Here is a 22,529-nt window from a genome sequence, read left to right as displayed (position 1 = left end):
AAGGGTAAGATTGACGGCCACTCTGGCTTCAGTCACTAAGCCGGGGGTCTGGGTGAATCCTCTTGTTAAGTTTAGGAGGAGCAATTGGGCCCAGATAGCAAAACCCCTCTCTCTCCTTCCCCTGCTCAGGTGTGTCTCCTTTCTGGAGCTCAAGCCCTGCTGGGGAGAGCCAGGGCCTGGGTGCATCACTGGGGGCTTGACACTCCCACTTGCAGGCCCAGAGCCTCTCCAGAGGAGACTCGGTTCCAAACAGCTCTAAGTGCGTAGCTGTGGTTGGGGTCAGCTAGTCCAGTGGACATGCACTCGAGACCTGGGGTCAAGGGATGATTGTACCAGACCTAAGCCAGGCAGCATATAAGCCAGTGCAAGTGAAAGTGCCAGTGTGTGTGTGTGTGTGTGTGTGTGTGTGTGTGTCCATCTTTGTGGTGGGTGTCCCTGAGGTACAGTGTAGGGCTCCTTCTGGGTTTGCCTGGATGACCACAGGTGACCACGACGGTCACCTTCCTTCTTCCTGTTGTTGACCAGCCCCCACCCTGCAAATGTTCTTCCAGCTCAAAGCATTAGCAGTGTAGCATAGACTTTCTTTTCCCCCCTCCTACCTCTGGGAGTGGCTATGGATTTGCAGCCACAGTGGCACACACACACAAATTCACACACCAGCACACAAAAGTTCACATGAGGAGAGTGAAGCTCTAACAGAACATGTGGCCACATGATCATAGGACGTAATGTTCAAATGAGGAAGGAAGATGGGATCAGAAAATTCCGAAGCAGCTCGGGAAAGCGTGGGCTTCCTCAAAGGTTGCTGCTAGGGACTTCTCCCCCTCTAGAACGAAAGGAAGGCTGAGGCTCTCAGGAATGAGCAGGTAGATCCACATACGCATGGGATGGAGTAGCGGCTCGGTCAAGCTCACAGGGGACTGTGTCTTTCCTAAACTCTATTCAGGGAGTCAGACTCCAGGGTAAAAATATTTCTCTCCCTATGGCTTTTCCTTAATGGTCAAATGTGCTATGGTTCCTACCCTCATCCCAGGCCGGAGACAGGGAAGGAGCCAAGGGGGGCCTTCAGTGACCAGGGGTTGGTTCCTGGGTAGCTGCCCTAGGCTGGTGTCTCATTAAGCAAAAACCTCACAAAGTGGAAGATTTTCTTCCGTCCCCTTTTCTACTTTTTTTTTCATCTTTTTGTTCTACTCGTCAGCTGCTGCTGGTTCTTGGGAGGCCGCATTGTTTTGCTGTTTTTGAGTTGACTTGCTTAAATAATAAATCCACCCTCTTGTACAGGATTAAGCAGATAATTGGGGAATCAATCAATCAATTGGTGTCAGCTGCAGGCAGAGGCCAGTGAAAGACCCCTGTCTTCCCAGTCACTCTTTCCAACCTCCAAACCTGCTGAGGCTCAGGGCGGCGTGCTGAGCGAGCTCCATGGGCTTCCATTTCAGGGCCCTGAGGGTGGGACAAATCCAGGAATGGAGATGTAAGGAGGGAGTGTGACTGCTTCGAAGTTCCGTACTTCGTGGAGCAGGAAATGAGAGGCCAAGCTAGGGTGGCCTGATGCTCTGGGCCATGCTGTCACCTCACTGGCCCAGAAATTCCTGGCTACCTCTTTAAGAAGCATGGGGAGGCTCACTGGCTTGCCAGTATGGGGACCGGCTGGGACACGGGTGCCAATTACAGGGCTAATTGCTCACTAGGCTGGAGTGAAAGTGGGAGAAAAATAAGGAGCAGAGGGAGAGGTTTGGCATTTGAGAACTTTGTCCTTGCAGAGACAATGCTCCTAAAATTGAGAGGCAGAGCCCAGAAAGTCACCAGAATTCACCGTATGGCACAATCACCCTGAGACCCCGGCCTGGCAGGGACCCCCAACTCTGGGGCCAGGGAGCACCTCTCTGGACACCCTAGATGCAGCCGGCTCTCGCAGGCTTGGGAGTTGGCAGCTCGTCCCTGGTGGGAGAGGGGCCACACATACACCCTCACGGGGGACACAGCTTTCTCCCCAGTCAAGCAATTGTGGCTTCAAGCTTTGTCTCCATGCATAGGAAAAGAAACCTCGTGTAGTTTCTCTTGAGAAGGGAAAAAACAGGGCTGTTTTATTCGTATTTTTAAAAGGAGTTGTTTTAAAAGAAGGTCTTGGCTGGGACACAGGTAGTTTTGAGCTTCGGGCCTGGCACACTGATCTGCCTCCACCACCCTGACTCTGGGGAGGGGGCGTGTTGCTGCTGAAGGATTGAGAAGGGGATGTTTGAGGGTGTCTGTGCCCTCCACCCAGGTCCTGCTGCACACTGTGGAGTCCTCCCATAGGCACATGCATCCCTGCCTGGATGGGGGTAGGGGGTGGGGAGCGGTCCTTGGGTATCCGTCCCTAGAGTGGAGATGGCAGAGCTTTTGGTGGTACAGTTGTTTACGCCCCCACTCTTCTGCAGGAAAAGTTGAGGCAGGTGGTTTGTTTGCTGAGAAGCCTTTGTCGAAGCAAACAGGTAGGGTTCCCTCCCTAGGCCCACTCAGCTCACCAAGGACCCCTGCAGGAACCGCCAGTGGGTCCAAGTAGGTTTAGGTACCATTATGCTTGAGGTTGGAGAGCCAGCTGGGACGGGCTGGTGGGAACTGAGCCAGCTTCCAGCTGCCCCAGGACCCGCAATGGTGAAATTGGCCCCGGCCCCACACTTGGAGTGCAAAATGAAACCAAAATCAGGGTTGGGGTCGGGGATACAAAGACGCCAGGCTAAGGGTCCAGGTCCAGGTCGGTTTCTTCCTTGGATAAGAAGAGCAGTGGAGTTGTGCCTGAGGAACGCTGACCCCCATTCAGTGTGGTGCCCGCGGTTCACTGTCCTGGCCCAGGTCCGGTCTCAGGATAGTCTGTTTATGGGAGGGGACTCGAGGCAGCTTCATCTTCCTAAACTCACTCACCTGAGGCAGGGGCCCAACTGTGGCCCAGGTAGCAGGCTGTCCTGATACTGGCCTGGAAGAAGGGTGGTTGTGGTTACCTTTCTCTACAATAGCAAGGCCAAGACTTTAGGGGAGGTGAGCCAGGGGAGCCCCACACTTTACCCACAAACCCACCCAGCCCTGGTAGTAAAGAGGACAGGACACAGCCCTGGGGTACATGTTTATGTGAGTAATAAAATATTTACTATAACATAAATATAAAGGGAACTTCCCAGTCTACTTATTATTATTTTTTTTGCAATAAAGATACAAAGAGAATGCACCGAAACATTGTTCCAAAAAATAAAAAAAATAAAAATTTAAATTCAAACGGTAACAAACGAAACAAGAAATGGAGGAGGGGGAAGCTCCAGACACATCCAGAAAATAAATAGAGACGGGTCAGAAATCTGGAAATCATATTAAAATATCTTTTTCGGATTAGTCGGTGTACAAAATCCTGTAGGATGGGGACGGAGGGCAACCCGGAAAACCAAAAATAAAAATCAAGCACAAAATGTTTCTTCTCCCCGCCAGTGTGTACATATCTCACATATTTACATGGTTCCCACCTCACCCCAAACTAGGGGAATTTCTCTCCCAGCCTCCAACCTCCCAGGGGGCTGCGAAGGGAGCAGACGGAAGCTGCAGGGACTCAGGCGGAAGGCTCTCAGGGAACGGCTTATTTCTACAGCTGGTTAAAAAATACCTCCAACTTTTCCAAGTTTCATTTGTTTGTGGCCAGGAGGGCAGGGCTCCGCGGGGAGCGGGGGCCCTGCCGTGCGGTGGTCGGTCTGCAGCGGGGCAGGAGCCCCTCGCCATCGGGGGTGTGGGTGGGAGCGCAGACCCCTACAGCGTGGCCGGAACCGAGTTGGAGCTCGGATAAAACGAAACGAAAATGAGCACTCGAAATTTTTTTTTTGTTAGTTTTTGTGTTATTTTTTTGTTTTGTTTTGCTCTTTTGGGGTAGGGCTGGGACGGTAAGAGGGAAAAATAAATTAGGCTAGATTAAAGCTTTGGCTATTTCCTGCTTTTATACACAGACGCGGCTCTCGCGGCCTCCCCTCCGGGGCCCCGATAAATACAGTATACAGCGATTTAAATTAAGGGCGCGGGCGGAGTTAGAAGGACCCTAGGAGCGGAGAGGCTCCATGAATAAATAAAAACCGTAAAAAACCGAGCCCGGAGGAAGGATCAGGGGAATGGGGCGCATCCTCTTGGGAGAGAAGAGGCATCGAGCGAATAAAGTGACAGTCCCCCACTCCCGATCCGCAGGCTCGGGTATCCGCGCCGGGGAGAAGGGATGGGGAACGCTTCTCTCTTCGCCCTCTCTCCCGGGGAATTCCTAACCCCGTACCGCGTTACCTGTCGCTGTGGGGAGGCCGCTGCCGGGATCCGGCCCCGAACAGCCCGGGGGGCAGGGATGGGGGTCGTCGAGGGAATGGGGACAGGGAGCAGGCGGCGGGCAGGATGCCCCGGGTGAGTTGGCGCGGTCCGGATCTTCCCTTTTCTCTCCGGGGTTCGGGCGACGTAGCCTATCCGTCCTCTTCGCCGCTCGCCGGAGAAGGTCGTCGGGTGTTTGGTTTTGTTCTAAAGTTTCTGGGCTTTTTGTAAAATCCAAAGCAACCGAACAAAAAGAGTACAGGCCGCGCGGCGCTTCGCCGCGCGCCAGCCGGGCCCCGGCCCGCGCGGGTCACTGCACCGAGCCGGGCAGTGTGTGATGGTGGTGGTGGTGCAGCGCGGCCGGCGGGGCCGCCGGGGGCGCGGAGGGAGGCGACGCCCCGCTCCCGCCCGGTCCCAGCTCGCCGGGTGCGTAAACGTCGTCCATGGGCGGGTGGCCGGCTCCGGCCGCGGGGGTCATGCGCTTCTCCTTCTGCCGCCGGTTGCAGAACCAGACGCGCACCACCTCCTTTTCCAGCTGCAGGCTGTCGGCCAGGCCCGTGATCTCGTGCGCCGAGGGCTTGGGACACTTGAGAAAGTGGCTCTCCAGCGCGCCTTTGACCCCCACCTCGATGGACGTGCGCTTCTTGCGCTTGCGGCCCTGCGCCGCGATCTTGTCCAGGTTGGTGGGGCTGCCGCTGGACGAGTCGGTCTCCTCCAGCCACTTGTTGAGCAGCGGCTTGAGCTTGCACATGTTCTTGAAGCTCAGCTGCAGGGCCTCGAAGCGGCAGATGGTGGTCTGTGAGAACACGTTACCGTACAGCGTGCCCAGCGCCAGCCCCACGTCGGCCTGCGTGAAGCCCAGCTTGATGCGCCGCTGCTTGAACTGCTTGGCGAACTGCTCCAGGTCGTCGGAGCTGGGCGCGTCCTCGTCCGAGTGCTCGCCCACAGACGAGCCGCCGCCTCCCGCGCCCGGGTGCAGGTGCGCCGCCGCCGCCGCCGCGTGCAGGCCCCCGGCGTGTGCATGTCCGTGTGCGTGTCCGTGGGCACCCAGGTGCGGTGGAGGCGACGGCTCCAGCTGCGCCTCGTGGCCGTCCTCATGCAGCGCGTGGTGCAGGCCCGGTCCCGCGCCACCGCCGCCCGCCGCCAGCATCCCGGCCAGGCCGCTGCCGCCGCCCCCCGGGTAGGCCGCTTGAGCGTACAGCCCGAGCGGCTGAGGCTGGTGGCCCCCGCCGGCCCCTGGCGACGGCGACATAGCCGGGCCCAAGTGGTGCGCCGTGCCGCCCTGAGCCCATGCCGCGCCCGCGTGGGCCGCCCCCTGGTGCACCAGGCGTGCGTGGAAACCGCCGCCGCCACCGTCGTCGGCTCGACCAGTGCCGCCGCCGCCTGCCTTGCCGTGTTCCAGGTGCGGACCGCCAGCCCAGTCGCCGCCGCCGCCTCCTCCCGTCGGTAGCCACTGGGGGTGCGCTAGGCCCACGGGGTGGCCCGCGCCCGCGCCCAGCCACTCGTGGTGCATCAGCTTCTGCACTTCGCGGTACGCGACCCCCGCGTGCAGCCGCTCGGCGGCCGCCGCCGCTGCCGCCGCGGCGTCCGGGTGCATAAGCGGTCCGGTGCCCCCAGCTCCGCCGCCGGGGCCCCGCGGCAGGTACTGCGCGGTGGTGGCCATGCCGCCCCGCGCCCTGCGCCGCGCCGCCGCCGCCGCTTCGCTCCGTCTGCGGGCCCTGCTGCCGCGCTCCGCCGGCTTAAAGCCTCGACCCGCTCAGCGCTCCGGAGCCCCACCCCACCCGCCGCCCATTGGCTGCCCGCGGAGCTGCCTCCCGCCCCCCGGTCCCGGCCCCCGCCCCCCGCGCCCGCCCGCCGCTCGGCCCGGCCGCCCAGAGCTCGCCATTGGGCCTCACTCCCGGGGTCCCGCGCGCCGACCGTGCTGATTGGCCGCTGGGGCTTCATTCACAGCCCCCCACCGTCCGCGTACACACTCACGCCTCGGGGGCGCGGCTGCCACGTGGGGGAGTGGCGCGGGGGTGGCCGTGGGACCGCGCCCCCTCTGGTCCCGGCTGCGTGGGCCCCTCTTTTCCCCTGCGCTGGAGGCTCGGAGCCCGGCGGGTCCCACTCTCCACGCGAGCTGAATTCCCGCCCGTCTCCCGCCCGGGAGGCCAGAGGCGGCGGCGAGGACTGCGGGCTACGGGAGGCGCTCGGGCTCCGAGAAGCGGCTCACCCTCGCGCTCTTCCCTCCGTGGAGCGGTTGTCAGCCGGCTAGGGCTCCCGCGGTCTCGGCGGCTGCGCGCGGGAGGCGGCGGGGGTACCGGATTCGGTTCCGGCACGGCTGCTCATCGTGCCCGCCCTGCCCCCGCGGTTTACAGCGGGCATAGAGCTGTCCCCTGCGCGTCTCCCCGGCGCGTCTCCTGTCCCCTCTTCTCCTTTTAGACTCAGCGCCGCCACTGGGCCGGCCCGAGAGCGCGTCCAGCGCGGGCAGATTCGGACCCGCCCCAGCTTCACGCCTCACGCGGGCTCCCCTTCTCCCGGCACCGGCACCGGCACCGGCACCGGCACCGCGGCCCAGGTGAGTACCGTGCGGGTGGCTCGCGGTGGAACAGCCGGTGGCCGCGATGTAATCAGGCCGCGCGGGATTTCCGGGTTTCGGAGCGAGAGCTATTAGACTGTGGCTTTGGGGAAACCGCCGCAGTCAGGGGTGGTGGGTACGCAGGGCTCACCGACATCTGCCCCAATACGCCTTCTCGCTCCTTTTCCTCCCTGCCCGACTGGCTCATTGGCCAGGGTCATATCGGGGTCACGTCCTGGGAAACTAGCTGTGGGAGAGGAGTGGCATGGACTTGGGAAAAGGCGCCTGGCGCTTCAGAAATCCAGCATTCAGTCGGGAGCTGTCCAGCCTGCGATGAAGCCCTGGGCTGGCTCTAACCCGACTTGCTTGAGGCTACCAAGAAGGGAATTGAGATAGAGAAGGCCTTATTGGAAGGGTGAGACATGCAATGCAGGTACCTCCTCATCCCTCCCCCTTGAGGACTCTCTGAAGGATCCTAAGTGGGCTCGGACCTCAGCATCAGCTGGTGGGTGACTCTGAATCCCACATTGAGTTATAGGCTGAGTGGAGTGAGCTGGGGCCTCTGGCCCACACTGAGGTCTGGCTGGCACAGTCTTCATCTTTTCTCTCCCTGGTCTTGCCTCCAGTGGGTTCATAGATTCCAGGGCTCTGGGGGTCCCAGATCACAGGACGCCGCTGGAGAACCAGTTAGGCCCCCACAGGGCAAGTCAGGACTGTGGAATAAAGCCTCAGAGTGTGAAGAAGGGTGACGGGGATCTGGTGGCAGCTGCCACATCCACAGTGACAAGGGTCATCCTGGGCACAGGCTGTGCTCTGAACACCATAGGTCCTGCCTCTGGTTGGTCTCCCAGGGATGGAGTGGGACAGGGCAAGGTCCTTGTCTGGCCAGTGGCCCCTGTCCTGAGCAGGCTCCTAGGTACCGCCCTCACTTCATGAGCCGTGTCTGAATCCAGCTAGAGATGCTGACTTTTCTTGGACTCTGGCTCAGGAAGTGGTCACCTCCAATCACCTTTCCTTTATACGATCATGAAACAGCAGACCTCCTGGTCCACTCACCTTCCTGGCTCCTCGCCAGGGGGTGGACCCCAGCTGGGACCCCTGTAGCGAAGGCTTGTCTCATGCCAGCCTAATCAGACCTGCACGACATTGACGCTTGGGCTGCCACCATCTTCCTGGGCAAGAATAACTTTGGTCCAGTCTCTCTAGCTCTTGGTCTTCCTATCTGTAAATTGGCAACAGTGGGACCACAGGCAGCCCACCTGTCTTGCTAAGGTTAAGTCAGAGGGTGGCCCGAGGCAATGGGGGTGACAGGGTCTCAGAAAGGGCTTTTACTCTGCTTGTTTCTATTGTTAGTGCCCAGTGAATGGGCAAGTTCCTCATTTGTAGAGTGGGTTTATGGAGGTTTGGACTAGTTGACCTCTCAGGCCCTTTCAGCTCTGATGGTCTCAGTTATATATATATGTAATTGGTTTCAGAGAGGAAGGGAAAGGGAGAGAGAGATAGAAACATCAATGATGAGAGAGAATATCGATTGGCTGCCTCCTGTACACCCCCTACTGGGGATCAAGCACGTAACCGGGTATGTACCCTTGACCAGAATCGAACCCGGAACCCTTCAGTCCACAGGACAGCACTCTATCCACTGAGCCAAACGAGCTAGGGCTGGTCTCAGTTTTTGTTGGAGCAGGGGAAATGTCTGGACAGTGGACAGGTGTTGTGATGTCAAGTTTTTGGAATTGTCACTGAGACTTGAGCGATGGCTCAGTACTTTACCAAGTACTTTTCATTCATCATGATACCTACACCTCTCAGCCCTGAGAGAGTGCACTGAGGCTGTCATCGCCAGTGCGTAGCAGAAAGAACCGAGGCTTCTCCGAGGGCACAGAACCCGTGATGGTCCCTCTCCTCATTACTCTCCCCAGTGGGATGGGGGAGGGTGCCAGTGGAGGTGGTGGCTTTGGCAAGAGAGAGCCCACTGCCCTATCTTGGGTAGCTCTCCGGTAGAAAGAAAGGCCAGCTGGTGCTTCTAAGCTGAGTTTCCATGTCTGTGCTGAATTGAGGGGCATCTGTAACAAAGTCAGGCTCCTCGTTTACTAGCTTGTCAGTCAGCAAATCTCAGTTCCAATCCCTTTACTCCCATCAGCAGCCCTGTGACGTTGTGCTAAGTGGTTGCTTGTAGGAGCTTCAGTTTCTTCATCTTAAAACAGGAACAGTCATGCCTGCTTCTCAGGATTGTTCTGAAGCTCCAAAGATGAAGCAAGCATGTCATTTAGATGCCCTCTTAATGCTCGATGCTGCCCTTGGGTGAGCAGCAGTGCCAACTAGGAAAGGATGCTATCCCTTTCTCTGCTTTGGAAGTTTTAGACCCTCGACAATGATAAGGGTTTGGTCTTGAGACAGAATTTTCTTTTATTTGAGAGTTTATTCTCTAGAAAGTCTGGTGAACACATCCTCTTGGTCTTGCTCCCAGAGATCCCGTGTGGGATGCTGGGGACTGTGGCATGGTCATTGGCACAGACACGTGCTGCAGGACAGCCGCTCTCTCCTGGAGCCTACGCTCACGGACCCTGGGGAGAACTTGGAACACAAGAGTCGGACACCCAGTTGACTTGCACAGACGCAGAATCGCTTAGACATGTGAACAGATATATGTACACACACATACGCACACCCAGATACACACATGCATTTTAGCCCAGGGACAAGCATAGATTTATAATAGGGACACATGGACTTGCACCACTAGGTCGGATAGTCATAGATATTCATATTCACACAAACCAACACACAATGAACATACAGGCATGTGTGTCCACGAGAACCTACGCAGAACCTACGCAGAGGCTGAAATGGGCTCAAGTAGGCATTCCTTCCGCGGCACAGAAATACTCGAGACTTACAGGCCTTTGGGGTCACAAGCATGGAGGCTCTCAACCGGCATGCGAATTCACGCAAGTAGGCACAGCCTCGTGTTCATGCCTGTGAGCACAGAGCCAGCCTCGTCCATTCACCTCGCCCCACTGCACAGATACAAAGGGGCCCACCCCTCCCATGACATAGACACACACATGTACCTACACCCTGTAGGAACGAACACATCTGCCCAGGGATCAGAAGAGGAGGAAGGGGCATGCCTAGCCCAGAGTTTGGTCCATGTGGCTTGGCAGCAGCGCTCGTCTCAAGGAAGCAGGAAAGCCCTTTCTCTTCGTATTCCGTCACTCCCCTTGTCTGTGGAGGACGGCGCCCAGCCAGGCCGCCACCGGGCTCAGAGGCTCCCAGGCCTCTCTCCCCAGCCGGCCCGGCCCAGCCCACCCCCAGGCCAGAAGCTGCAGGGCTTTCCCAGAGTGGCTTGGCCTCTGCCAGGCTCTGGAGTGTGACCGAGCGCCTGCTTATTTGACACAGGTCACCGAGCCTCCAGCAGATGGGGCCCTCACTGTGGGGGGTCTCTGAGCCAGAGGGGCTGCAGGGGAAGGCTCTGCCAGGCTGACTGGCAACTACACAAGCTCCAGCCCCATCTCCTTTCTCTGCAGAGCCCTGAGTTACAGACACGAATCTCTGCCATCTACATTCAGACACAGCCTCTAGATCTCAGCGACACTCCCCATGAGCACCCTTTCGGCCACATACGCGCTGTAATATTCCAGGCCCCTTCCCCCCCAACCCCCCAGACAGGGGAGCCTGCACAATGGCACACCCAGCAAGATTTGGGAGGGAGGAAGAGGGGGCAGCTGGGTCTGGCTGCCTTCCCTCTCTGGACTGTGAGCCCCTGTGCAGTGTCTTGTCAGTCGGTCAGTGAGGACTTGGAGTCCAGGAATCACTGAGAGTAGATGCAGTTGCAGACCCAAGGCCTTTTTAGTTCTGGGGGGAGACAGGCTTCAGGACACTCCGCCTGGATTCCTTGAAGTCAGGAGTGCTGAGAAGAGCTGGAGAGGGAGATTGGGGCCCAGGGGGAGGGTTGCTGAAGGAGCTGGTGTCTTAGGAATGCCCTCTAGTACTCAGGGCTTTGAGTCTTTGTCCCGGTGTGGGACTAGGCTGGGGGTGGACGGGGCTGGGGGCAAGGACAGGATGGCAGCACTCACAGCTCACTACCTTCCCCTTCTGCCAGTCTCCCCTCATGCCCTAGATCCCACATTCTCAGAGTGTCAAGAGATCTGGGTGCCATCTTGGCTCAGATCAGGCCTGCTGGATGACGCTGGGCCGGTCTCAGCCTCCTAATTGCTGCGAACCCCAACCTCCTCATCTGTCAGCTGGGCAGATGGTCTCTGTTGGTTTCTTGTGAAGGTGGGGTGAGATGACTGCCCAGGTGGGAACTTGGAAAGGGGAAGTGTGGCTTGGTTTTCCTCCCCAGCTGCCTGGGGTGAGTAAGAGGCTATGTGAGCAATATCAGAACCCGCCTGCTCCCCCAACCAGTTCTTGCTAAGCGATGTCAGGAGTGACCACGCCCATACCCTGTAGTGCTGGCCTGGAACGTGTTCTCGATTAGAAAAGCCTGGCAGGATCCCGGCTGTCACAGATTCCCACCGGGGCCGGCAGGGCCGGCGCCAGAGTCGGCTCGTCCATCGGCTGCCTTGGTGCAGCTTGGGGTCAGCTAAACAGATTCACTGTACTCACCACCATCCAGAAAGTTCTCCCACATGGCACGTGATTGCTGTTCTGAGCTCCCAGGCCCTCACCTACTCCCCCTCCAACCTCAGACCCTCCAGGTGTCTGCACGTCTCCTGTCCTTCCTGTGCCTGAAAGAGCCCCTAAGAGAGGGGCGGAGGGGATGGAGGGGAGAAACAAGCCTTCTCCGTTGTTTAACCTAAGCTTCCCTAGCTCTCAGCCTTGGTGAAGGGAAGGCGAGATGGAAGGTGAAATACCTCTTAGGGATGAACCTTTCCTTGCTTTTCCCTCCCTGCCTCAGCCCCCTTGGCCTGTGGGTGGAGGTGGGGGTCCTCCCAGCTCATCAGTAGAATATTCAGACACGAGGTGGCCAATTGCTCTTGAAATTTACTTTCATTTTTAGCCGAATGGCAGTCTCTGAGCTGGTGTTAGTGCCCACAATCCGGTTATGCAGAACACGCTCTCTGCAAATCGGTAAATCATTAGTGGGATTAATCACTCTGAAAGGCTGGGGCTGGGTTTGAGGGTTTTTTTTTGTTGTTTTTTTTTTGACACTTTTTTTCTCGATGGCTGCAGAATTCACCACCACAGGGTGGGGTGGGAGCAGTGAGTGATAATTTAAGACTTAAATTTTAAGTCCTCGTCTCTATCATTAGAAAACGAAGGTGGCTTCCTGGCCTGGCTTTGTATACCGATTTGGGGGGGCAGCCTGGGTGGGGTTGGAGGGTGAGAGGAGAGTTCTCTTGCTTTTGTGTGTGGTACAATGTTTGCAGTAGTGTATTGGGGGCGTGGTGTGTGTATGTGATGACTATGTTAGCATGCTGACACGGGTTCCTGTGTTTGTACTTTATAGATGCCCATAAGTATTTGTGTGTTTGTGTCAGGGTGCTTGTGCTTGGTGTGTATTAATGTGTGTGCATTAGTGTTTGTAACTGTTGGACAGCGTTTCCTTTGGGGAGTGGTTTTAAAGACCACACCTTACCGTCCTCAGCCTCCAGGTAGCTCTTGAGGGGAAGTAGGTAGAAATGGAGGGAAGTCTCATTAGGTCCCAGTCAGTAGTGAGTCTGTCTCAAGGTTAATTTACATATTCATGAGCCATGCCTCCAGGCTCCCCTCCAGAAGAGGTAATGCAGCCAGGTCCCTTAAGGTGGATGGGGCGGTCAGGCTCTCATGGGAACACCTCTCACTTCCCCATCTTAGCCCTAATGGCTACCTCTTCCGTGGGCCAGGAATATCCAGTACCCCACAGTTCCCGAACCCCAATCGCTGTGTAGCTCCTGATGGGAGCTGTGTGGCCAAGAGGGGGGAGCTCTTTTTCCTTTCCTGTCCAGAAAGCCCCCACGAGAGCTCTTGAGGAAGGACAGTCACGCTTCCACCCAGGGCCAAGCTGATGAATGCGACTGTCTCCCACTTCATGTCCACACTGGGCCAACCTCTTTCTTCCTTTTTCTCTCTGGCTTAATGCAGCTTTGGAGCAGTAATCACCTTCAGATGACCCAGGAATGACATTCTTCAGGTGTTGACCAGAGATATGACTGTGGGGATGAGGTCACAGGACTTCTTCCCCTCTAGTCCCAGAGTATAGGGTTTGAGTAGGACTTAGTGGGGTTGGTCCTTACATTAAACTGCCCCCCCCCCCCGCCCCCAATCCCCTCATCTCCTGCAGAGTCAGTTCCGGTAGCCTGGGCATCACTATTAACCACCCCACAGATAGCACAGATGCTCTGTGCTCCTCCTGTTCACGTGCCTCATGCATTGCCCCATAGCATGTGCCTTCCTCCCCTTCGTGCGGTAGCCTGGAGTCAGGGGGAAGAACAGGATGATATAGCTCCTTGGCTGTTACACGTTGGGAGAGTCTGGAGAGAGTTGGCTGGACTCCATGCATGCTTTCCTCAGCTTTCTTGGGGGGTGGCAGGTGGAGGTTGAAAGTGGAAAAGGAAGATTTAGGAATTATATTTTCCCAGGGACCTTTTAGCATCTTTATGCATCTCTGGTGGCAGACATCTGTCGAGCCTAGGGTAGCATCTGCCTGGGCTGGAGACAACATCTGTTGGAAGCTGGGACACCTGGCTGAGCCCAGCACATTATCTGGCCCTGGCACAGCTTCTGTCTGGGCCCAGGACGTGTGTCTGAACCTGACACAGCATCTGTCCGGGCCTGGTGCAACATCTTCCTGGCCTGGGGGCAATGTCTGTTTGAGCCCTGGACATCTGTCTGACTTGGGGACGTTTGCTGAGCCTGGGACAGAACCTGTCTGAGCCTGGGGGTGGACTTGTCACTGCAGATAAAATCACCCTTGAGTCTCAACTTTGGTTTGTGGCCGAGAACAGAGCATGTGCCACACTCGTATCCCTGCTCTCCTTTCTACCAGGGAAGGGATCGTAGTAGTGCCTCAGTTCACCTCCAGTTGTAGGCTCACTGGTCTGCTCGCCTTGGGCACCTCAAGGGACAGCCGCAGCCTACACCCCAGCGGCTCCAGGAAACCAGAGTTAAAAGCACGTGCAAGGGAAGCAGATAGGTCATAAAATCCAGTGACGAGTCTAGGACAGTTCTCTCTTTCTCCAGCCCCTTTGTTGAGTCAAGTCTGAGTGCTCCCCTGAGACACAGCTCAGACATGTCACTCGCTTCCTGGAAAGCCTTCCATCGCTCCCGATTGTGCACATCATCGGGCCCCAAGCCCCCAGCGTTCCTGCTCTGTCTGCTCTCGGAACCCAGCAGCACAGAGCTGCTATTCCCACAATCTCATTTCCTTCTTCTTCTTCTTCTTTATTTATTTATCTTTAAAATATGTTTTTATTGAGTTTGGAGAGAGAGAGAGAGGAAGGAAAAGGGAGAGAGAGAGAAACATTGATCGGCTGCCTCCTGCATGCCCTTCCCCGTCCCCTCCCCACCCTTCCCCCCGGGATGGAACCCACAACCCTGGGCATGTGCCCTGACCTGGAGTTGAACCAGGGACCTCTCCGTGCATGGGATGATGTTCAACCACTCAGCCACACCAGCCAGGGCCTTTTTGTTTTTAATGGGCGAGGGGAGAGACTGGCTTTTGGTTGCAGAAGTGTGCTCTAGAGAAGAGGGCTTGTCTTCTTATTTGTACCTGGTGGGTTGGCAGAAGCCAAAGGAGCTGGGCAATGGGCACAGAGCACCCTGGACAAGGGCCTTTTGGAGCCGGTCCTGCCCAGCGTTCTTTGTCCGTGGCCAGGATGGAGATGTATAGGATCCAAAGATTTGATATATTTGCTGCTGACAGAAGCGGGGAAGGGCACCGAAGGTCACGGGCAGCATTGAATCCAGACATAATGGCCTCCCTGTGGGCCGTGGTGCTAAATCTAAGAAAGAGAGCCTCGACTGGGTCCAAGCCCCACTCCTGAGGGCAAGTGGGAGAATCGAGTCCTGGCTTAGCTTGTGTGGAAATGCTCCAAGGTTCCTAGTTTTGCTCTTCCTGCCAGAGAGGGACAATCACGGAAGTTGTTATTAATATGAATGGTGTGTCCGGAGAACATTGCTGTCCCTGGTCAGGCCTACCTGGTGTGGGGGAACACAGACCCCCAGGAGGGCACACGGGGAGAGAGGCCGAGTAGGGAAGGGTACAGACCCGTGGGAGGAAACTGAGGCATGAATGCTGGTTTTTATTCCCCAAATGGAAATATCTTACTGTTTTTGCTTCTGATAAAAGCAATACCAGTTCATTTGTCAAAATTCTTTACCTTAGAAATATATGAAACAGAAAGTGGAAGTCCCCCCTGAATCTCTCCGCCTCACGCCTCATAACTACCTCCTATTGGCTATATCTTTCCAGAACTTGTTGGCATGGACACACGCTATTCATAATAATAGCTAAGATTTATTGAGTGTTTGTCATGTGCAGGAATTGTGCTTCTACCTGGGTTTACACATTTGCATCCTCACCAGTTAGATGGCACTATTATCCCCATTTTACAAATGAACAAACAGGCTCAGAGATGATACTGATAATATCAATATATTGGGTGCCCACATATATTGGGTGCTTCCTATGTGCCTGGTAACACTTTGCATGGTAGCTCCTTTAATGCCTGTAGAAGCTAGAGTTAAGAGGATGCCTGGCATGGAGTAGGCAATCAATAAGTGCTGATTGGTACTCCCAACTTGTAAGTTCGAGAATCTCAAATGATGAATCTGGGATCAATCAGTGGGCCCCTAAATGGGGGCGGAGGGCTCTTGTCCCAAACCTCCTGAGCTGTAGGCAGCCACTCTAGTGGGTGCCTGAAGATGCTAACTCAGCAGTGAAAGATGTAAATTTCCACCTTGGTTTGCATGTGATTTACACATATTTATTTATGCGTGTCTTTGATTAATGTCAAAGTGCCGTGATGATTTTCTGCCAGCCTACAGGGCCCAGCAGAGGGCATGGCTAGGGTGGACGAGCTGCAGGTTCTGAGTGTGCCTGTGTGGGGACTATTGGATGGGGTGTAAGTGACAGCTGTGGGCAGGTGCGTGGTGGCCAGAGGGTTGAGTAGTGGGCAGACTGGAGCCCGGGATTCTGGAGGCATGATTTGGGCAGCTGGTGTGAGTGGGGCATGTCTTTAAGCCTATGGCATGGCCCAGCTGAGGGGCTGGGGCAGGGTCAGAGCTCCAGGCACTGGGTGAGTGACTGGTGGGCCTATAGGTGGCCATGATCTTGGAGAAGCGAGGATGCTGGTCAGGCTTTTTAGGTAGAAACTCAGACCCAGCAAATCAGGACAGGACCTGGGGTGCTGGAAGGGGCCCATGGTGGCGGTGAGGGCTCTCAAACAAGATAGAAGCTCAGAGCCAGGAAGGGGCCTCCCTCCAGCCCCGCATGCGGCCCAGGCCAAGATCCCCGCTGGGGTGCTCTGGGAGAGGGAGTGCGCTCTGCAATTAAGGCCTTGGGAAAATCTGCCGATCGGCAAGAATATTCTGTGTGCGCTGGCTGTGCCCAGCCCTGTGCCTGGCACCGCGGGGAGACCAGTCCCAGCCTGCAAACCTTGGCAGGGGAGCTGGTGAGATAAGGAGGGAAGGGCAGGCTCCGACCTTGATTGAAGGCTGCATGCCTGGTACCAGGCGGCACTTTCATCCATTATCTCCTTTGATCCTCACAGGGATCAAAGGCAGGGGCTGTCTTATCTTCTCATTACAGAGAAGGAAGCAGAGACTCAGAGAGCTGCAGCGACTTGCCCAAGGTCACACAGCAAGTAAGTGGAAGAATCCAGACTTGAATGCAGCTCATTCCATAACTCGAGCGCTTAGCCAGTTTATTCTGCCTTGGCCAGGGATAAACTAGGATAATACCTACCTGGCTTAGTTGTTGTGAGGGTTAAATGAGCGCAAGTGTGTAAGGAGCACAGTGGCTGGCACACAGTAAGTGCTCAATAAAAGTCCCCACCCCCCCTTAAGTGTTAGAGATAGGATTCTTAAACCCTGGTCCAGTGGACTCTACTGGTACTGTGGTTCTTGCCAAGGCTGGTTGAGAGGAGCGGTAGTTGGGGACAGAGCAGGACCTCCTCTGTGGGTGAGCTGAGCCCGTGTCGTGCATGGATACTGACGGCCATCAGCGAATGGAGGGACACCTGCCCGGCCAGAGCCCTTTGGCTCAAGTTCCTAGCCCTGGGCTGTCTAGTTAAGTGTGTGTGTGTGTGTGTGTGTGTGTTCATACTTGGTAAAGGTCCTTGACTAGGGAAGGAGAGACGCCTTGGGGGGTGTGGGGGTGCTCTATCAGCAGGCAGTGGTCAGGGCCCTTTCTCATTTCCAGTGGCAGAGACCTGAATCAAGTAAGGGAGTGAACCATGTGAAAATGGGAGGGAAATCACTCCTGGCAGAGGGAACAGCAAGTGCAAAGGCCTTGGGTAGGATTAAACTTAATGTCGTTATTATCGTAATAGAGATAACATTGATTTGTATCTTGAAGGAGAGGGGCTAAGAGGGAGCAGGATTCATTCATTCATTCATTCATTCATTCATTCATTCATCAATTCAACAAGTATTTAGTGCTCACTTTGTGCTCGACACCATCCGAGGGGCTGACGGCTGACCGTTACTCACTAGGTTCCCAAGCACTTTCCATATGTTAGTTCATTTAATCTTCACAACAATACGAGGAGCCGGAGAAGCCTGGTTAGATGGCTCCCTTAGATTCTTCCAGACTCTTCCCGTTTCCCAGCCACCTTGGGGCACCCGGTGTCTGCCACCCAGAAAGACCAGGATCCCCACAGTGGGTGAGGGGTGGGGTGACCCCGAGAGCATCACAGCTCCAGGGTCTTTCATGTCCTGGCTCTGCCCTGCCCAGGATCAGGCCCTGAGCCTCCTGGAAGCCACCCAGTAGACTGGAGCTAGAGAGGGCGGGGTGCCCAGGTTAATCCCATCCCGCCAGGCCTGCCCCATAGCTTCCTCTCCCTAGGGGTTCCCAGCCATATCTCCCCTGTCTCCTCTCCAGCTCAGTCCTCTGGGCTCTGTTCAGAGAGCCCAGTCACAGCTCAGGGCAGAGGCTCCTGGCAGGGAGAAAAGAAGGTTCCATACCTGTTGTCTGGCGATACTGCCTGTGCGTTGCTGACTCCGTTGGAGGCAGCAGGGGCGGACTTACCCTGCCTGGCTCCCTCTGACCTTTCCTGAGAACATCAGTGCACAGGCCTCAGCCAGGGTGGGCTTCTTGGTTTTTGACCACCAGCCATGCCCATGGCCTGGACTTTCCTCCACCCTCTCCTGTAGGAAAAGGGATGGAGAAGCGGAAATAGAGAACTTGTTAATTTTCAGGGGTCAAGGAAGGAGTCGGGCTCTTCAGTCTTTGGTGAACAAAGGGTGTTTTCTGGGTGGGACGAAGAAAGATCTTGTACTGATGGGCTATGCTAACCTGGAAATTGTGACTCCATCTGTCTTCCTGTCCGTCCATCCATCCGTCCATCCATCCATCCATCCATCCATCACCCATCCACCCATCCGCTGACTGAATGCCTAACAGGACCATCAGTTCAGTTATACTTACTGAGTGTGTGTGTGTGCGCGTTGGAGAGCTGGTCAGTGTTTATACATTTGTAACGCTTCTGTGTGTGTATTTCCTCTCCCCACCTGCTTCTTAGAGAAGCTCCCTGAGGAGTGGGGGCCCTCCCTATAGAGCCAAGGCTCCGTCTTTGCTGTGGGGTTGTCAGCAGCTGCCTGGCTTGGCTACCCCGCTGGGCCAGGCCTGTGACCCTCGCTATGACCCAGCCTGGAGGACGCTGGGCTGCCTGGCAGCCCGCCAGCGCTGCTGCAGGGGCTGCTGGCCCCTTGCCAGCACCAAGCGTTCGGAGGGTGAAGTTGAGTGGCTGCAAAGCCTCTCCACGCTGCCGTGGTAAACAAACAGCCTGGGACCAGGGTCAAGGGGGCTGTTGTGTTGGCAAGAGGAGGAGCTCGAGGGGGCTCAGAGGGGTGGGTGGGCAAGCCTTGAGCGGAGCTGCTGCTGTGATCACTCTTCCTGCTCTCCTCCCTGCCCGGGGCAGGTCTGTGGGGTGGCTCTGAGCTGCCCTGGTTGGAGGTGAAACTCAGAGAAGGGGCCATAGACAAAGACCCGGATCCAGGCAGAGAGGCAGAGGGATCTAGAGATGGAGGGAGGGAAGGAGAGAGCGAGAGAATGTGGTGAGAGCAGGAAGATGCAAAGGGCTGAGAAGAGAAGGGTCAGGGAGGGAAGTCCAGGCCAAGGGAAGAAAGTGGTGGGCCCCGGGGAACAGCCCTTCCACAGGCAGGAAGTCTGGAGCTTAATAACAGCCCCTCCCACGGGGATGGCACCCCACAGTGAACAAAACTTTTCCACTTGCTTAAGCTCATTCAGGCCTCACAATAGCCGGCTGAGCAGAGATTGGAATCCTCCCCAGGATGGGGGCAGGGATGTGCCCCTCCCGGTGGAGCAGTGGGGGCAGGGGGAGCTGCAAAGCTGCACTGGAACCTGAGGACTGGCTGTGAGATGGGTCCCATGCTGTGGGGGGCAGAGTGGTTTAGAGACCCAGCCCCCAGCTGGGCCTGAGTTCCTCCAGGGACTGAAACTTCCCCAGCTGGGCTCAGAGGCTCCTGATGGCCAGGGCTGGCCTGGGCTCGGTTCCTGCCACCAGGGCACCACTGCTGCTCTTCCTGGGAGGAAGAAGCTGTCCGAGTGAGGAGGCCTCTCTCTTGTCCCCTTTCTCCGGGAATTGCCTGTGGTGGAAGGAAGGTGGGTGCCGTGCCCAGAGTTGTGCCTGCTCCCTGGGGCGGCCTGCACCAATGGCTGGCCAGTTGGTCGGGAGTGTGCGAAGGCCAGGGCTCCTTGCTTCTCTGAAGGTTGGTCCCAGCGCCAGAGCCTTGAGAGGCTGAGAGATGGGCGGAGGCCTTTGGTGTGGCTGCCTGGCACGTGGGTTTCTCCCTTTGCCCACGGTTGCTTCCCCCTCTTCCTGTTGTTCCTGCAAGTGCTCACCAATAAGCCCCCTTCATGCAAATCTCACAGTCTCAGGGCATTTCCGGGGAATCTGACCTATGACACGGACTCCAACCACTGGGCCCCGGGTGGGCTCCAGCTCAGCTCCCCCCCACATCCTTGTTTTCTTCCTAATCCTCACCCCCACCTCTAACTCTAAGCCTCTTTTTTCTGCACCTGGCAACTGCCTCTTCCCTGGCCTTCCCAGCCTCTCTCCTGCCCCTCTCGAGCTGTGCTGCCCAATACAGTAGCCACACGCAGCCAGTGGACACTCGAAACGCGGCTGCCCAGAATGTGGTGAGCTGCGAGTATAAAATATGCACTGGATTTCGAAGACTTGGTGTGAAAAAAATCTCTTGATATTTTTAATATGCTTTTATTGATTTCAGAGGGAGGAAGGGAGAAACATATAAACATCAATGATGAGAGAGAATCATTGATGGGCTGCCTCCTGCACACCCCCAACTGGGGATCGAACCTACAACCTGAGCATGTTCCCTGATCAGGAATCGAACTGTGACCTCCTGGTTCATAGGCTGATGCTCAACCACTGAGCCACACTGACCGGGCTCTAATATTTTTTTTATATGGATGATATGTTGAGATAATAATATTTTGGGTGAAATAAAATATGTCGTTAAGATTAATTTCATCAATTTCTTTCCCTTTTTTGATGTGGCCATTGGAAAACTGTAAATGATTTTTTTGTGTGTGTGTGTGTATGTGGCTTATGTCATATTTCCCTTGGGCGGTGCTGCTCCAGAGTCCATTGTCCACACAGCAGCCAGAGGGAGCCTCTCACATCCTGGTTGGATCATGTCTGTCCTCTGTTCATGTCCTTTAAATGCTCCCATCTCACAAGTCCTTACCATGGCTTTTAAGGCCCTGCATGATTCACTCTCTTGTTTTCTTGCGGATCTTCCCCCCTACCATCCCCGACGTTCCCTTATTCCAGCCACACAGACCACCCTGCAAGTCCTTAAACTTGCTAAGGTCATTTCTACCTCAGGGCCTTTGCACTTGCTGTTCCCTCTGCCAGGAGTGATGTCCCACCTCTTCACATGCTCACTCCCTCATTTTTCTTTTTTTAAAGAAGAGTTTATTGATTTTTAGAAGGAGGAAGGGAGAGGGAGGAAGAGAGAAACATTGATGTGAGAGTGAAACATCAATTAGGCTACCTCCTGTACCCCCTCCCCCCATACTCCCCACCAGGGATGGAGCTCACAACCCAGACACGTGCTCTGACTGGGAAGGAACCAGCAATCTCTTCGTTCACGGGATGATGCCCAACCCAATGCACCATCCTCTCAGTAGTCTCTGTTTTTGCAAATGAAGAATCAGAGGTTCAGAGAGGTAAAGTGATTTCTCCGAAGTCACACAGTAGGTGGTCCTGGGCCAGGATCCAGACCCAGATCTGTTGGACACCAAAGTTTGGTTTGTTCCTCTGCCTTCTGTGTCCTCCCGAATCCCCGGGTCTCCTGCATCCCAGGCCAGATTTTTATAGTGGCTACGGCTTCCGCAGGACCAGGCGACGCCTGAGGAGGGAAATGGCAGTCAGAGAAACGGAGGGAGCACCAGGGTCTGGCCTTGCGTGTTGGATGTACACAAAGCAATTGGGAGAAGGAACAGAGGGGCTCCCCCCACCCCTGCCCACCCCACAGCCAGGCAGGCCCCCAGCAGCCCGGCTCTCTCCCTCCCTGGGGGCTGGAGCTGCCTCCCCGCCCGCTGCCTGCCCGCCAGATCAGGGGCAGAGCTGGCTTCATGTATTATTAATAGCACTGCCAGCCTTCCTGTTTTCACGCTGATAACCTGCTGGGGAGGGCAGGTGGGAGGGAGGGAGCAAGGTGGCAAACCCTGGAGCTTGGAGGGCCCCTCCCCGCTCAGCAAAGCAGCTCTGCGGGGGCTGGCCCAGCCCCAAGTCTCTGAAGTTGGTTTCTGGAGCTTCCCTCATCAGAGCCCACAGGAGGGGACCAGGCCCTCAGGAGGGAATTCGTGTGGGAGGCTGGAATGTGTGGTTCTGGGAAGCACCCTTCCCTTCCTTCTCCATGTAGGATACCAAGGGTTCAAATCCCCCTGGCCTCCCCAGAGGCAGATGTGCCCATATCCTGAAGGTCCCGACCTCAGGGCTGTGGATTCAGGTGTGTGTGTGTGTGTGTGTGTGTGTGTGTGTGTGTGTGTGTGTGTTCCTCCCAAGATTCCCTGGAACAGGGATCTCTGAGGTCCGGCCACACATGGACCTCAGGCCACCTCTGAGCTGGTCTCTCCCTGCCCCCTACCCCATGCCTGATCTTTTCCCTTCTAGAGCCCAATTTGAGGCAGGGTACAGATGGAGGTAGCTCTGCCAGGGATTGGCGTGATTTGGGGTGGATAGAGGCCATCCCCTTTGAGCCAATGGACTCTTGTGTGGGCCTACAAGTGCCAACTGCGCACCTCTTCCCAATTCCTTGTTCAGTGATGTCACGGTGGGAGTTGGAAATAGGCCTTGGTGGGAGTACTGACTTCCCAGAAATTGGCAAATGCTGCAAATCAGGGTTCGCCTACCACAGAGCCCATTGCTAGACTTGCTAGCACAGCCTGAGACCATGGCGAAAGGCTCCGCTCTGACCTTGAACATGCCTGTACTTATTCTGCCTTTAAGCGCTGCCCAGGCTGTCC

At 56.1% G+C, this 22,529-nt stretch overlaps 2 protein-coding genes across 2 annotated transcripts in view; one reads left to right on the top strand and one right to left on the bottom strand.

Annotated features, from left to right (window-relative positions):
• Nucleotides 1-3,097: 3,097 nt before the first annotated feature.
• POU3F1 (POU class 3 homeobox 1) lies at nt 3,098-5,968 on the bottom strand (the record flags this gene model as incomplete). Its single annotated transcript, XM_081085757.1, has 1 exon — nt 3,098-5,968. One exon carries the CDS (start codon nt 5,966-5,968, stop codon nt 4,616-4,618), a length of 1,353 nt encoding a protein of 450 aa, XP_080941883.1. The 3' UTR covers nt 3,098-4,615.
• The window catches only part of LOC308515573 (uncharacterized protein), a gene marked incomplete at its 5' end in the record, with an annotated part of 52,721 nt that continues 36,158 nt past the window's right edge, over nt 5,967-22,529 (top strand). The window contains 2 exons of the mRNA XM_081086085.1: nt 5,967-6,038; nt 6,560-6,862. Coding sequence (XP_080942211.1) covers nt 5,967-6,038; nt 6,560-6,862 — 375 coding nt within the window. The remainder of the gene's footprint in view (nt 6,039-6,559; nt 6,863-22,529) is intronic.

The sequence above is a fragment of the Myotis nattereri genome (assembly GCF_964212035.1).
Source record: "Myotis nattereri genome assembly, chromosome: 3".
NCBI lineage: Eukaryota > Metazoa > Chordata > Mammalia > Chiroptera > Vespertilionidae > Myotis > Myotis nattereri.
The sequence above is the reverse complement of the archived record's forward strand: the minus strand, read 5'-3'. Positions and strand labels throughout refer to the sequence as shown.